The 16,728-nt window shown below is 36.1% G+C and overlaps 1 protein-coding gene across 1 annotated transcript; it reads left to right on the plus strand.

Annotated features, from left to right (window-relative positions):
* The first annotated feature begins 1,595 nt into the window (after window positions 1-1,595).
* On the plus strand, window positions 1,596-4,471 carry LOC123007292. Its single transcript, XM_044402506.1, has 4 exons — window positions 1,596-2,397; window positions 3,057-3,313; window positions 3,790-3,927; window positions 3,984-4,471. Exons 1-4 carry the CDS (start codon window positions 2,154-2,156, stop codon window positions 4,323-4,325), a joined length of 981 nt encoding a protein of 326 aa, XP_044258441.1. The 5' UTR covers window positions 1,596-2,153; the 3' UTR covers window positions 4,326-4,471.
* Window positions 4,472-16,728: the final 12,257 nt, after the last annotated feature.

Consider the following 16,728-nt stretch of genomic DNA (forward strand, 5'->3'; position numbering starts at 1 on the left):
AAATATGCTTTGTCATTTGATAATCGTTGTGGCAGGTCCATAGGTTGAAAACGGTTCTAAATCCGTATTGCACAAGTACAAACAAATATACCCACAAGAAATCTTAGTCTATTACACACAAGGTCGAACACGAACAGTGAATCATTTATTCATTACCTAATTAACACACCTGCCATTTACTTGCAATAAAACCTATTGACTTGAAAGCAGGGATTCCCTATTCTTTTCGTAAACGCTCAACTCGTTGTAATTTGTTTAAACATTATAAATCCTACTATAAACATTCCAAGTGTGAATGCTTTTTGGCGCGTGCAGGTTTGGACTTGATTTCTTTCTTTCTTCTCACGCGCCAACGGAATTTGTTTGCATATATTATTTAAGTATCTATTTTCAATATTTTAAAATCTAAATGTTACGAATTCTGATTAAAAATTACGGTTCTAAAAATAAACAAATGATAAAGTTTGCTGTAATTGTTTACACCTAAGTTATATTTGCTGAAAGGGGCTAAATGTCAAAATTATACAATTACAACAAATACTTATATTTCGTGCGCATTAAATGATAATACGTTTGTTTACAGATAGTAAAAAGAGGTAATGAGTTTTTATTTTCATCTCTGTTAAATTAATCTCTGATGAGCAATTATTATTTCTCATTTACGTTTTTATCATCAGTTGACGGCAGATCTATGCAAATAATTATCTTGTTATTGTATATCCTTTGGTGTTGTGTAAAATTTTGTAATTTGATGTTGTTTGAGGTGTTTAACGTTTCTTGGAAATCTTCTAACTTTTCTTCTTACTATAAAGCAAGAAAGTTTTTTTAGATTCTTGATTTGTCATCCTATTATTTCGTAAATTTTTGTAAGAATGTCGTTGACCTTATTTTAAACTATTTTCGTCAATCGTAGAATTCACAAGGTATGGAATTTGAACTCTAAATGATTCACAAATTAACAAACGAAAATGCTGACTAGCGATCTGCGTGTTTATTAATATCACATTTTAGTCTTCTGTCGCAACTTAATAAAACAAAATTAAACAAATGTTTATTAATTAATTAAGATTTTGTTTACACTTTGAAAAAATCGTCCAGACATCTAGCAATTTGTTCTTGACTACCACAAATCTTCTCAAGTAAAAAAAAAAAAAACAAAAAAATTAAAAAACACTACATCTCCTTATTAATGGACCTTTCCAGTCACAAAGATCAATATTTTTACTGTACCTACCTATACCTACCTACTCACCCGTGCTTTCCCAACATAATCTAAATTCAAGACGAGATTTATTTTTAATCGACTGCTCTATAAAATTTTTAATGAACATCACTTGCACCATTGTACGTCAGACAAGGATATGGATTACATAAGTATATGAATGAAGATTTTATTTTAAATAAAGTTTGTTCGTGATTAAACAGCGGCTGACTTTTTTAAGTCAGATAGAATTACAGAAATGACGTTTGTCTCGCCTCGATTAACGCAGTTTCTCAATGCTGAGCATTGCGAAATTTCCCGAAATGTGGGGGTGGTTGTGACGTTTCGATTTCCGATAGATATCTGCTGATAAAAGCCAACCCATTGTGATAAGATATGAGGTGCGAGTCGCTGTACTTAGTCTAATCGAAAGATTGCGTGAAACAAGAAGTCTTGAGATATTTTGTATAAAACTTTGTGTGTATGGGATGGTGGTTGCAAATGTGCCTGTTGTCCGGTCAGATCTTGATTGCGCCACTGCGTGTGTGATTAATAATGACGAACTTAATTCTTGTGTATACCTCTGTGCTTATTTCTTAACATCGAGAGACATCAAACACCCGGAAATCGTAGTCGTCGATATTGGTGGGGGGATCTTATGAATGGTGTGAGGTGGAGTTTAACTGGGCACACCCTCCATAAATAGTTCGTTAGTTTACGCTTTGTCCACTAGCAGAATGTTGAATGTCTGACAGACGTACCGACACTGTCGGTCGGAGTCCGCGGCTGTCGACAGATTTGTAAACACACGTGAAGTTTATCCGGAGTCTTCTAGTCACCAGTGATCGCAGCCAGTGAAGAGTTTTCGGTGATTTCAACGCCGGCCGTAGCCGGTCGTAATTATTCGTAATTTTTTCGTTGTTTCGAATTCTTAATTTTTAAATTGTGAACGATGGAGATGTGTACTTCTCAAGGCCACGTTGTTGGGATGTTAGATCGTGATCAAAGGACCGCCAAAGTGTGCAGATTTGACAGGCACGTGGTGTTTGTGAAAGAATACGAAGATTCGCGGGATCAGACTGTATTAACGAGACGAAATAAAACGATTAGTCACCGTTCCGTTCCGGGAAGGACGAGTCCACAACACTCTTCGTGCAAAACCAGGAAAAATAGACACTTCTGGAAGAGTTTACACAGTAAGTCGAACACGGTTTACCACCGATTGATATGTATAACGATAGGCGGAGCGATCAACAGGTGGCCAATAGCGCGCGGCATTACCGGAACCGAGTCTCGGATCAACTATTCAATAAATCCATGGTTCAAAGCCATTTTTTCGCGCGCTCACTATACCTGTCTTAATTGGGGCAATGTGATTCACGAATTGTGATGCATCGGAAAGTTTGTTGACTCAAATCAATATTTGCCGCATAGTTTAACACGCGTGTTTCTCGAACAAGAAGTCGCCGCCATCACGTAGCACAACTCTAATTAATTTAAACAGTACAGATTTTTTTCAAACCCGTTTCAGAGTTATTACCGTCGTGCGGAGATAAAATGTTAGGTGATGTGCACCTGTGCGGTCATAATTTCGCAAAAATGTGGTAAATAGTTGGGAATGATACTACAAACGCGAATAGCTCTGTAATTATTGGCTATTATTGTTGAGCGGCAACGACAAATCACGATGCAAAAATTGACGAATTCGGTAAAACGGCCGTCTTGGCGGTTAATACCCGGAGCGTCCGAGAGGTCTCGTTCTCACGCTCTGGCGCCCTTCCCCGGGTATGTCCACAATCGCCATGTTTATCCAACAAGTGTCCAAATATTATAACACGTGTGTGTGTTCTTGCAGGATTAAAACACGCCCTAATCGTCGGAGCTTACCTAAGTCTCTTCACATTTCCCAGTATTCAATCGGCGCCGACGATACGAAACTCCAAGTCCATGTCGAGGGGAGACAACAAGCCCAAATGGTTCAATCCATGCGGTATGAGCGGCGTCAACGGTGCCACCCCTGAGCACCGCATGCCCGACATCCAACTCATCGACCAGATCCTTAACCAGGCTCAGATCGCCGAAGCCAGAGCCAAGATGTTCAAGGAAGAGTATGTAAGTATCGACCTTGGTGAAGCAGACGGTCTGACGCCAAACGCGGTCGCGACGCTGTACAGAGGAAGTGCAGGACACGTTCTCTGGTCCTTCTGGAATTGCACCCGCTTCCTCTTAATAAATTGATTATCGTCGAACAATAGTTAGCTATTAACGACGGAGGAAAACGGACACGATTTTACCGGATGTGACAAAGACGCAAAGTATTTGTATCCGATGGAACGAGAGGGCTTATACGCTCGTCCAAAGGCTGCAAAAGAGACGAAAAATATGATAGTGTGTAATCAGACATCAACGGACGGCATAATATAAAACCGATCGCGCATACTAATCGACTTGTAGTAATAATAAGCTGAGCCAGTTAATCATTCTTTCGAATAACGCAAGAAGTTTAATTCTCGGTTCGTCGAAGGGTTAAATTACTAAATTTGTGTTCTCCGAACTGCGATGAATTAATTGTCATTTTCTCATTACAGGTCGACAAAACATTCAACATGAAGGCGCACCAGCTGCACAATTATTACAAAGACAAAGATTATGACTGGCTCCCAACCAAGGAGATTCCCAAAAAATTGGATCAGACGGTACCTCAAGAACATCTAGATACTTTAGAGGTAACTACAATCATCATTTAAATTGGACAAAACGCTGACATTCGTATTAATTTCAGTTTAAACCGACTCTGACAACCGTCTACGGCTATCTTCAAAAATTTGCCGTGGGGATAGAACAGATCGTCTGGGATGAGGAAGACAGAGGTGGGCCTTTCAAATCCTCATTTGTTCAAACCGAAGACTATCTTCGTACTTTACTCTGCGAGATTTACACAGCCATCATCGAAAAAGAACTCACGGTCGAACAAAACGTCGATCGGGACATCATGGGGCCTGAATTCAGAAACATGGACAATACATCCATGAACATCCGAAACTGGATCATCTATAGAGATTATCTCAACATGCTCGAATATATCATACAAGTATTTCGTCACTTCAAAGCAAATATTGAATGAAGAATTATTTAAAAACATTTAATTTATTTTTTTAATTTAATTTATATAACTGTATTTACAAAAGAGAATATATATCTATATATTATCTAATAGTAAAACAAATTCTGTAGATATTAGGAACTGTGATATTAGACTTAATTTTTTAATACTGTTTAATTTTCTCTTTACCTCTCTAATGATGAAAACAAATATTATCTTCCTGCGGTTTGGTGACACTTTTGTGTCAACTCGTCGCTGCCGACCACCAAATTCAAAACAAATACTTAACTGTTGTCACGATATCAGTGGCGGAGTCACAACCTGACCTAAAACAATCCATTATTCACCCGATATTGATTTAACCAGTGGCCTTGACCATAACCTCATTAGCGGAATGTAAATTTTTCGGGAAAACACAGTCGCGATATTGACCTTAAAATGCGTCATGTAAATAAACATGAACGTGTTCCAAATTCTAATAACAGCGACTAAAAACATAACATCTTTAATAACGCACCTGAAACCGGTGGCTTACCGCGGTTTCCCAAAGATGGCGTAGGGCCGGGAAAACCAAACAGGTAAAATTTTTCGCCCATGCATATATTATTCAAAATTATTCCATAAGGTACATTCTTGCGAAGTGATTACCGATAATTTTCCTACACCTAAATTATTCCTTTTTCCCAAATTGCATGGGAATTACACAACAAAATTTTTTAGGTTGCTTATGGTGATAAGATATAAACACAAACTTAAACAAAAGAAAATTACCGCTTCAGTTGATGGGTTTTTCTAATACTCCTAATAGGAGTGTTCTAGTGATTCCCCGTCAATCGCAAAATTTGTTGAGAATTTACTATCATTGTTTTAAGGAATCAAAATGTGGGTGAACTGGATTTGGTGATGTGTTTTCTCATTGTTGGTATGTCATCCTGGCGTTTGCGTCAATATGTGGCTTTGATTGTTTTGCAAGTCTTTGAAGGCCTCTTTTTTGGTCAAAATATAAATTGCGTATTAATGAGTGCCGCCAGACGTCACAAACAGCGCAGAAATGCAAGATGGTTGGTACAAAATCGTGAAATATATCACGTTAGTCAAACACAAATTCGTACTCTATTTATAAATGACCTTGGTTCGAGGTAAACGAATCCATCAATCGGTGTACCTACCACAACAATTAGATTTTATGTGTGGTTATTAAAAGTGCAATGAAATCAATCGGAGCATAAACGGCAGTTGTACGTTTTGTCCCACGAGTTTTCCATAGACTCAAATCGGGTCAGAAGGGAGGCGTACGGCGATGTGGGGGGTTCATTGCATAAGACCAGTTCCGACTATCTCAAAGCCCGTGCAATTTTATAATAATTCAGAATCGTCTAATTGGTGTCATTAACTAAAAGAATAACCGTGTTCCATTAATGTCATTATCGGAGCCGACTTTATCAATATCCATCGTATGAGTGATGTGGGCCCGACCATTGCCAAGGTGATCTGTCAATGCCCGAATGCGTCATTCCGCGAAGAGACTACTCCGTTCCCACGAACTTGTTACCTATTCCGTGAAAATACCGATTCTTTCAAGCGAGTGCCATCCTACCTACCTTTGGCCCGCGATTCAAATAACTCGCTGTTGCCACATTCCTCTACTTTCCTCGCTTTCACAGACGAATCTTGACCTTCTCCAAGATCCAAGTGGCGATAAATGTCGATTTTTGGTGCGTCGCGACTTGACGTCACAGAAAAAGGATCTCTATCGATGACAAACACTTTTACTCGAATCGGCGGCCCACTTTCAAATATTTATGAACGTGTGAGAAGGTGGCGCCTACAGCAAAAATGGTTTATCATAAAAATGTGGAAATATTGCGCAATTTTCAATCTCAGATGACAACGATAAACTCGCTGGAATTTTGGTGGCACTGACAGTGGAGGAGTACGTCATCGATCCATAAAACTCGTCAGTGGACAGATGTTCACTCACATTTCAATCAAATAAATTGATCCTACAATAGTTACTTAAAACTACTTAAAACATTTCTTTTTAACTTAAACAGTTTTTGATTAGATTAATGTGCCGTGATATTCTTTAGATTTTAGTAGCACAAAACCATCAAATTGCTCAATAAGTTCCTTCCTCATTATTTGCGATTTTGAACCAATTTGAAAGAAAACCAATTTTTTTATCAGTCTCATTCGAGACTCAAATATCTATAGTAAACAGGAAATGACAAAATGAGTTATCTAGTACTTTTCGTGACCTATTTTTTTAATTTCAATGTTACGCATAGATAATATTAAAAAGGAAATAAATGTGCCAATTTCCTAAGAGTTTAAAATTGTTTGAGAAATAGTTTGGTTAATTTGTGTTAGAAATTGTCTTTGAGTGAGAGCGGGCTGTTTAATTGTCTTCTGCCTTAGGTGTGTATATCTTTCGAGTGGATGTTTCGTGAGATGCAGTAATTACGAGGTATCGATGTCGACATACGCCATCAAAGACTATTTGTCGTCGATGGAGCGTTCAAATATTTATTTATAAGTACCGTCTGAAGAACAAAGCGGTAACTTTCAAAGTCCATATTGGCATTTTGTAAAACATATTTCGGTAAAATTCATGTGCCAGTCCGATCGTCGCTGAAAAAAGGTATACGCATCGAGACAAAAAGATGCTAAAAGAAGATATCCGAAAACTAACAAATGTAAAATGCAAATAACTTACAAAACGAACACAGACTAAACCACAATCCAAATTTTTTATTGCATGTTAACATCAGAAACTACTCTACAAAAAAAACAACATAACTTTTACCTGTCGGTGTGGGACTAAAGACTCCCGAAGGTAAGAAAAACAGAATGCGATTCTGTGCTTTTCGAGACTCGCCTCAGATTGTGTTATCATCGGTGGACATCGCTGGAAGGATGCGGCCAAACTGGTCACGGGGTCACCGAGCACTCCATTCAGGATTCTACGCCTTCACACAAAAATTTTATCGCCAGACCAATCCCCATCACACAAAATTCCAAAATTATTATAATCACCATATATTTTCATAATCGGGATAGGCATCAACAAGCATTTAAATTAATTCTTATTAAAATGCCGAATAGGGACATTAGTTTTTTGTCCGTTTTATTTTTGGAAGATTCGCAGCTTCCTGTAAAGCAATGTCAAGAGGCATTTTCTTGATGACACAATTGAGGTAAGAGGCTTTCCAAATGCATTTTTTATAATTATAGAAATAAGAGTATGAACGATAAAACAAATAAATTACCTAAACAATTTTACATATTACAATGATATTTTGTAATTTGCAATCGGATTTTATCATAAACCACACACCCATCTTTTAAATTCATGAATGAATCGAATGTAAACAGATTGGATTTGATAATAATACATTGATAAGTGTTTTTGATAAGGTCGGCGCCAAATCGGAATTTCCCGTCAAAATCTGTTTTGACCGATGGAAAATCGCGTAATGGGAACCCAGACATGTTTTACAGTTAGTTCGCCACCTACCTTCATTGGTATTCAGGGTCTAATTGACTTTATAGCATTGAAAATCCCTCAATAGAATGCGAAATGTTATATATTGTCGGCACCTTTATAAGGATATTTGAACACATTATGGACGATTTCGATAGTGATTTATGACTTTAAAGATTGGGTGATAAAGCCATCCCATATCAAGTGAAAAGAAAAAAGAGATTATTTGGGCGAACAGGTTCGGTGTAGTCAAAGTATGGAAACAAAGACCAACCTTTCTGGGTTGGGGCGTTCCACCCCGTCCCTCAGGATAATCCTCAACAGTAAAGAAATTAACTGTTGACTTTAAAGCACTAATATATTGCACGTTGTAAATTACTGGATAATTTGTAACAAAGAGTGAAGTCAGTGGCCAAAATTGCTAATTTCGGATGCGTCTTCAGGTAGGTAGAAACGACCGAAATGAAAATTTGATTTATTGCCTTGTAAGAATAGTTTTAAAATCACATCATGCAACTCACATAACTTAGAGATTCGACTGCACTCGTTCAGACCATTGTTTGTTTTTCCCACCCGTCTGAGTGCAGCTTTGTGGATTTATATAGATTGCCATTTTATAAATTTAAAACAAAAACAATGATTGTTTTTTTCTACCAATTACAGTCACGCTAAAAGCGAAAATCGTTCTGTAAAAGTTGAAGAGATTTAAATAAATATCGATTCGATTTTTTTTTGTTAGGTATATTGTTCAAAACATTCAATATTTATAAACTTTTGACTAAATTAATTGCCAATTAATCATTTCGTGTACAAACAAGGCGAACTTATATAATTTTTAAGATGAATATAATAATAAAATTATCATAATGTTTATGTTAAAGTAATTATTTCTGATAATAATTAATTTGTTGTACAAGTTGTTTTCCTATTTGTTTTTTGTTTATAAAAGCGATAAGCAAAAATGGCAAATTGTTTATTTACCAATTTAATGGTGTTTCGAAAACATACAATTTGACAGTAGGATTTTCCAGCTGTAGTGTAGCTACTTATTACACAGTAATTGACTGTGCACGGAAATATGTGCTTTTATTTTAAAATACTTCTAGATTAATTTATTCAAAAGAGTTATTATCTGAAAATCACATTAACTTAAATTTGGTGGGCAAACAATACCTAATATTTTGACTGAATCTTCATCTTCACTTAAGCAGTTCTGGAGTTCTTAATTTTTTGGACAATAGCTGGGGTTGTGTTAATAGAAAATAGTGAAAATAGGTCCATTAGTACAACAAAGCTTTTGAGCTTACCTACGCCACTGCAAAGCCTGTCGAAACTCGGTTATGTGCGATCCTGAGATCCGTCTGTGGCGCTCTAGGGTGCGAAAGACCCTACAGGTCCGCGGTAGGTAAAAAGATGAATGGAAGTGCAGCACCGTCGCCGACACCCACTCAATGAATAGCTCCGGTGAATTGAGATGTCAGGAAATGCTCGACGTGAATTGGCGAACAATACGACTAGTAAATATTTCACCTCCTAGGAGGACCAATTCACATATTGTCCATTATCCGGGCAAGGAAAAGCAGACGCCACCGCGACTTCAACACAATAACATCCCAGCGCCTTTTAAACGGCCCTGCCCGAAAAAACACTTTATTATTGTTATTGTACACCTTCAGCCGGCGGAGAATTTCTATTCTTTCATGTCGTTTTGCACCGCCGCTAATGTGTCCCTTCCTTCCTCACTTAACCATTCGTTCCGGCCATTCAAGCGCACATACTACAAAAAAATAACAAACAAACACAAAATAATCCGTTCATCGACAATCCTGCGACTTTCATACAAATCAGAACTAGAAGGCGAGGCAATAAGACGGTTAATAACACGATTAAGCACTCCCACATGTGAATTCGCAGCGATGGCATTTCCGGACCTCTTTGCCAACGACAATGTAGGTCAGGTATAAGCAACCACTCTTGAATTTTTAAATAGTGGGATTTTTGACGGTTTGCACAAAATACGACACCCAAACCAATCCTAATTTTAATGATCGATGTGGAGACGAAAAAAAATTCGTGTTAACCGGACCACCAAAGTCACTAGTATTAATATGAGCTGGGTGGCACGATCTCAAATAATTATTTCCGACAGAACTGGTCCTCCGGATCAAAACAATTTAAGGTGATTTAGCTAACGCTTTTTCTGTTGTATTTTTTATAAAGATTCTCATTTTTGTTAAAAAGAACAAAATTTTATTCTGTGTGTCCGCAGTAGCAATTTTTCTTCAAAATTAATTTAAAAATAACTAACAATCTGTATTTATACAAGGTGCGCCAGAACTCGCGCCCCAGAGAAAAATGCCATATAATGTAAGATCCCAGGAATATGGAAAAAATGTTAAAAAAATTTTATCTATAAAAATTTCGAAGTTATGAGAGTTTAAATTTTGCACTTTGAATCCATTTATTTCTGTTGCAAAAATAATTTTCCAAGTTTTTTTGTTACAGACTATTATAAGTGTCTTATCTTACTTAAAATTTTTCTCTGGGGTGCCAGTTCTGGCGCAGCCTGTATTCCTTTGATATGGATTGCCTCTACCGGAATTACTCTATACAAAATTATTTATGTATTTTCATTTGAAATTACTTTAATTAGAAACAAACTGACACACTTTTATCAACAAATTGCTTTGTAACCCTTCTTACGTAAGGTTGCACCAGACTTTGAATCCAAACCAACGTATTTTTTGCTACAGGCTATTAGAAGAGGAAACAAAGAAGCTGTATCCTAAATTGTAATTCTGTTCAATGTTGTTTGTGGCTTTTATTGGCAAAATTTTAAATTAAATAAATAATTGTAAAAATACATATACAAGATCATCAGTATCATTAAATAGACATAAAAGAATGTCAAATATCAAAAAATAAATCTCAAAATTTTTGGACAGATAGAATTTTTTTTAAATTTTTTCCATGTTCCTGGTATCTTATCTTACTTGAAATTTTTCTCTGAGGCGCAAGTTGATTTAATTTTGATTTTTATTGTACTCTCAATAAATATTTCATATTAGAGACACTAGGTTTTAAAATATTTTTTTATTTTAAAATTGATTATAATATTTTCGCAAAATTATTTTTTCCTGAAAACACACAAAACTTATTATCCATTACAGTGTGTGATGTCTTAATATTTCTATGACGCACTTGAGGAATTAATTTTTTTTTTAATAACATATTTTTAATATGGATGGCGTTTGATGTAATGTACACAGTGAACTATAGTAGTTTATTTTACGTATCAATGTCAGCCATTCGTTGTTTGGCGGAGTGGGGTTGTCAATTTTAAGACCATACTTGTCGGGACAAGCACGTCGAAGTTATCTTATTAGATGATTGGTCGATTTGTATCTACGCCACTGCCGTTCGGCATTTTATCTAAAAAAAGTTCTTTCCTGCGTCCAGGTAGCCGTGTTATTATGTGGCATTTGTGCATAAATCTACTTGTGACAAGTGCACACCTAATCCACAATGAAAAGAAAGCAAGCTCCTTGACAATGGTCGAATATTGCCTTTGAGTAAATATTTGCCGATTGCTGTAAAACTGATTCGGAACGGTGATTTACAACTAGTGCTGAATCATCGGTCCCCGAGTGAGGCGCGATCCATCGACAGGTTTGTGGTCAATGGGAGGTCCGGCCGGGCATGTTGTTAAACAATCGCACCAGCGAAGAATTTATGGGCAAATGCGATGGTCAGCAGAGCATCCCGATAATCACCTCTGACACCTACCAGCCTGTGACTAAGACCGGTGTCGAGTTCATATGCATGCACGAAACCGCGCGCGATTTATTATTATAAAGCGGTTGCATTCGCGGTCACGTAGCAGCGTCTAAACTGAAGAGCAATGTGTGCTGTGAATATAGAGAAACGACAGAAACGAATTGTACAATTGCTCTGTACAGGTCGCCCACAGGTGTCTGTGTTGTGTCTCACACCGCCGCCCAAGAAGCCGAGGGCCAACGCGAGGCCCGGCGGCCGCGGGCCATCCTGGACCTTCACGAAGCAGACGTTCATGGGCGGACCTCGGAAATTCCTGCGAGCGGTTTCTTTACTTTCCTGCCCCATATTACCAGACACTTATTCACTAATTTCGGCGCTCCAGGACATTTTACGCAATGCTACTCGTACCAACTATAAATTATTTTTTTGCTCGTTCACCATGACGATAGTAACAAAGTCCACATTTTGGATGTTTGAACTTATGACTTGAAGCGAGAGGAAAATGGGTCAAATCCAATAGTCCAGAGTTCAATGTGTACTGCTCCTTTTTCTCAATGGTACAGAAATAAAAATATCGATAATATAATACATACAGGATGCTCCAGAACTCCAGAACGCTCCAGAGAAAGATGTAAGGTAAGATACCAGGAACATGGGAAAAAATTCTTTTTATAAAAATTTCAAAGTTATAAGAGATTAAATTTTACACTTTGACTATTTATTTCTGCTGGAAAAATAAGTTTCCAAGTTTTTTTGCTGCAGGCTATTAAAAGAGGAAACAAGGAAGCTGTATCCTAAATTATTGTAATTCTGTTTAATGTTATTTGCGGCTTTTATTGCTAAAATTTTTGTACCTTTACTAAATAATTATCAAAAAACATGTACAAGATCATCAGTATAATTAGATAGACTTAAAAAAATGTGACATACAGAATTTTTAAAATATTTTTTCCATGTTTCTAGTATCTTATCTTACTTGAAATTTATTTCTGGGGCTGGAGATTTAAGACACCCTTTATAAATAAAAAGAGCAACAATTTATTTTACTGACTATATTACGAGTAAAATTATTTTCCTACGACCATATACGAAACGCACAATTACATATGCGCGAAAATTGGCAATATCGTTCGAGGTAAAAAAACCTGTGCGATTTGTTTTCGCGCTGTGTGTTAGAAATCTAACGCACAATTCACACTCGAATGTTTTGTATTTCATTCAACGTATTTTTTGTATCCTTTATAAAAAATAAATCGTTATTCAACGTATTTTTGTATACATTATAAAAATTGCAAGAAAGTGTCTAACGCACTCGTGGGATTGCATGCACTCGGCTAACGCCTCGTGTGCAACTTTCCCGCTTGTGCGTTATTTATTACTTTCCGTGCTCATTATGTCATAAGGTACCTAAAGCAAGTAAGGCCGACTTTATTTTTACGATTTTTTAAATATATATTTTTTGAAATATGCAAAGGTTTGGATTTATTATCGAAATTGTAATTTGAACTTTTGTTTAACAATGTGTACCACAAAAATGCCTATTTTGTTAATTTTTCTACATGTTTTTAACATAAATATAAAATATTACAAAGGGCCTTTTTTGGAACTTCCTAGCCCCAAATAAGGCCCACCAGCGACATTAGATAAAGCCCATATTTAAATTTTGAGATAGGATTTTTCATTAATCGTATTAACAGTAAGTTAAGGAAAAAAATCTTTAATAAACAAACAAAAAACAACATACAAAAATACAAAAAAAAAGTAAAGAAACTTCAAAACATGTGTTGATATGTAACTAGAAATATTTAATTTTAACATCCAACACAATGATCATCAGTTTATGAGCATCAGTTTATAACATATTTCACCATTTACAGTCAACTAAAAGACATATCTAGGAGTAACTTGTATGATTGATGATAGATGGCTGGAGGTTTTAATTTTCTTCACAACTTAGATGAAGAATTCACGGTGGGCCTTTTTAAGCACCGGGTCTTATTTGCTTTAGGTACCTTATACTATGTTGTATATTATATTTTTGTATTGTAATAACTTTTAAATAAAATTTATTAAAAGAAGTTGGACAAAGCTAAAAAAATTCATATTCCGTAATCCATTTGCGAGATAAAAGCTCTATCTACTTGAAAGCTTTAGCTACAACAGCTTTTTGAGCTAGATCATTTTAAAGACAATGTCAAAAAACTGCAATAATTTTTCATTTAGTAAAGGAAAATCCATTTCTGAGTTGAGTTCTTTATAGAAGACACTTTTGTGGCAGAGCAAATCTATGATTTGTTTTTCGGTCCAAATAATTGTGTCACCTTTCGAAAGCCATTTAGTCATGTCACGAATTCCACCTTTTGTATAATAAGAGGGCCCACCCTCGAAACCTGCTAAACGTTCGTTTTTGCACGGTATCGTTTGAAGCAGCTCCTTTTGTCCGAGCTTCACGGGAAGCCTCTTGCTTGATGGCAAGTCAACTCTCATCGTCACTTTGGAGTGGCGGAATGTGCGAACGTCTGTGATTGAGCCATCACCTGAGGGCCGCGTCCCGATAACGAGGTGAGAGGCGGTCTCATATACTCGCCACCGGACCACCCGGAGTAAGGTTGACAAAGGACGATGGATAATGAAGTGGCAGTCGCGGTTCCTATCGGCGCTCTCAGGTTTCTACTGCAGGTAGTTCTTGTACGAAAGACTTGTAACACTTTGGAGAAACTAGCTGCGACAAGTCGCCGGCGCCGTATCACTCCTCACCATCGGAGGTGTGAGTCGTGGAATGCAAAGGGATGTGTTAATATTTCACTCACCAACGCTAGGCGGTGGATTCACAAACAGCCGAAACCCACAAATCAGCATCAATTGAGCTGAAGGAATGACGGCTTCGCTGTTGGGGCGCCGGAAATGGATATCGCAGACGTGGGAATTGAACGGCGACTCTCCGGGCTAGAACACCCTTCAAGGCGACGATTCACCGCACACGGGGCTCCAGCTCGACACCAGACCCAATCTGATTAGAAACGATACCTACAGATGAGACTAAACGAGATTTAAATAATATTTTTTGTACCCTTTGAAATGAAATCACAACACATTGTTCCATAATCCGCAATTTATGATATTACAACCTGAATCAATTGATTTTGTATTCAAAAATAAAGCCATCTATTCAAAACAAATTTCGATTGCTAGTTTCTTCTTCCCAATTCAATTCTTATTAAAGATATACGAGTAAATCTACTATTATTTATAATTAACGTTTGAATGTCTTTTTATTTCGATCTTCAGTCTTGACAAATAAACGGCATATTCTCGGACCAAAAACAGTCGTTTTGCACACTTAATATAAAAATATCTATTACAATTTACAAGTTTTACAATCTAGTAAGTGTGATGTCACATTTTATTCATACGTTTATTCACATTTTATTCATACGTTTAGGTAGGCGTAAGGAAAACATTATCTTTTGATAACGGAAGCCGATGACAGCGGTGTAGTAACAGTGTTCGACGTCCAAGTGTCTTGTGTTCCTAAAGTGCATAAAATACGGAAAATTTTATAAAAATGCCAGAAAATGGAGTTATAAGAGGTTTTAGAGACGTCAAGAAAAGGTTGCAGAAATTTTATTCAGAAGGTAATTGACAAGAAATTAAAGAAATAGGAGTAATTTGGTAAATGGTTAATTAAATACTGGCATCTTTTTTTTTGTTATAATACCAAATTGTTACTTTGCTTCAGTTTTCTTACTAAATATTTAAAATTTAAACCAAACGTAAAATAAAAATCAATAAGGGATTTATGCTGTTATTTTTACAGAAGGAAAGCTAACATTCTTAGCTTTTGCATAATTAATTTAATAAAATTTAATTGATAATATTGTTTGATTTGGTAAAAATTTAGTCCCATTAGCAGTATTGCATAAAACCTAAATTTTTTAAAGACACAACCAGTGAAGATTAATAACACCTTAGTCATCACAATAATGCAAATTTAAAAACTCATTATGACATTATCATTATTTAATTAATAAAGTTTATGTCAAGTAGTGTTGATGATGATGATTCACGTTTTCAAGTGGATCTATTAAAATAAATAAAAGAATAAACTTTCAATTTAATCTTACCTCAAATTATAAAAAGATAATAAAATTTTTAATTTGTAAGTAACGAGAAATGTAAAAACGTGATAACATTCGAGGTAAGCGAGTACGAGTCGAGGCAAAGCTGAGCCTTGTCGCCAGTCGATACATTTCGTGTTACTATCTTTTTTTGTATACGCTCTCGAAAACAGCTGTTTTAGGGACTCATTTGAGTCTCTAAAATGAGTCTTTTCCGGACTCAATAAAATAGTACGTAAAACGGTTATTTTAGGTACTCAGTTCTCAAAAACAGTTTTTGCGGACTTAAAAATAAAATTGGTTACTACTACTACTACTATGAAGTTTTTTAATTAGTAAGAGAATTCGTGTTTTGAGAACTTTAACAAAAAAATCTTGTATGCACCACGTACGCAAAAGGTTTTAGGTGACTCCTCTCATTAAATACTCCTACGTCGCCTCGTCATTAATTACGATTCGTCCCCTAAAACCCTATTTTGCGTACTTGCGTTTTCTCCCTGCCGATCGAAAAAAATTGTAGAATTTGTGTCAGCAAATATGATGTTAGCGTACGTGTTGTCCAGGTTCTGATTTCTTTATATTAAAAAAAACCTACCTATTATGTATAGAGTATTTACATTTTCGGGAGTAGGAAAAAAATTGATCTTTACCGTATTCAAAAATAGAAATAAAATGTAGACATACTCGTATAATAAATATTGTTTTTTGTCGTACTTTGTTGTTCTGGAATGAATAACATTCAATAAATTACAACCGTTAAGTTGTTAATAACCCTTTTAACAGTCAGACTTCTTTTAACGCGCGGTTTTTTAACAGTTATAACAGTTTAAACTTTCAAGGGTTGACATTTTTGGAAATAGAAAAATATCTATTGTTTTAAGATTTGGTAGTTTAGTGCAACGAAAAACATGGTACGTACTAGGTACATGTTTATTAAGGGCTAAGGAGGATTGAGGTCTTCCTTCATCGGACTTCAAGCAATTCCTTCAGTCGTTAGGTACCTATACCCTTTTTTTAGTAAAAACTATAAATAACACTGTATTTT

This window comes from Tribolium madens, unplaced genomic scaffold (assembly GCF_015345945.1).
Source record: "Tribolium madens isolate multiple individuals breed KSU strain unplaced genomic scaffold, Tmad_KSU_1.1 Scaffold_3;HRSCAF=73;Tcas5.2_LG2, whole genome shotgun sequence".
In the NCBI taxonomy this organism is placed as follows: domain Eukaryota; kingdom Metazoa; phylum Arthropoda; class Insecta; order Coleoptera; family Tenebrionidae; genus Tribolium; species Tribolium madens.

Coding starts and splice junctions, on each gene's coding strand:
- LOC123007292 (XM_044402506.1), top strand. CDS start 2,154: ATGGAGATGTGTACTTCTCAAGGCCACGTTGTTGGGATGTTAGATCGT. Junction 2,398..3,056: donor CTTCTGGAAGAGTTTACACA/GTAAGTCGAACA, acceptor GTGTTCTTGCAG/GATTAAAACACGCCCTAATC. Junction 3,314..3,789: donor AGATGTTCAAGGAAGAGTAT/GTAAGTATCGAC, acceptor TTCTCATTACAG/GTCGACAAAACATTCAACAT.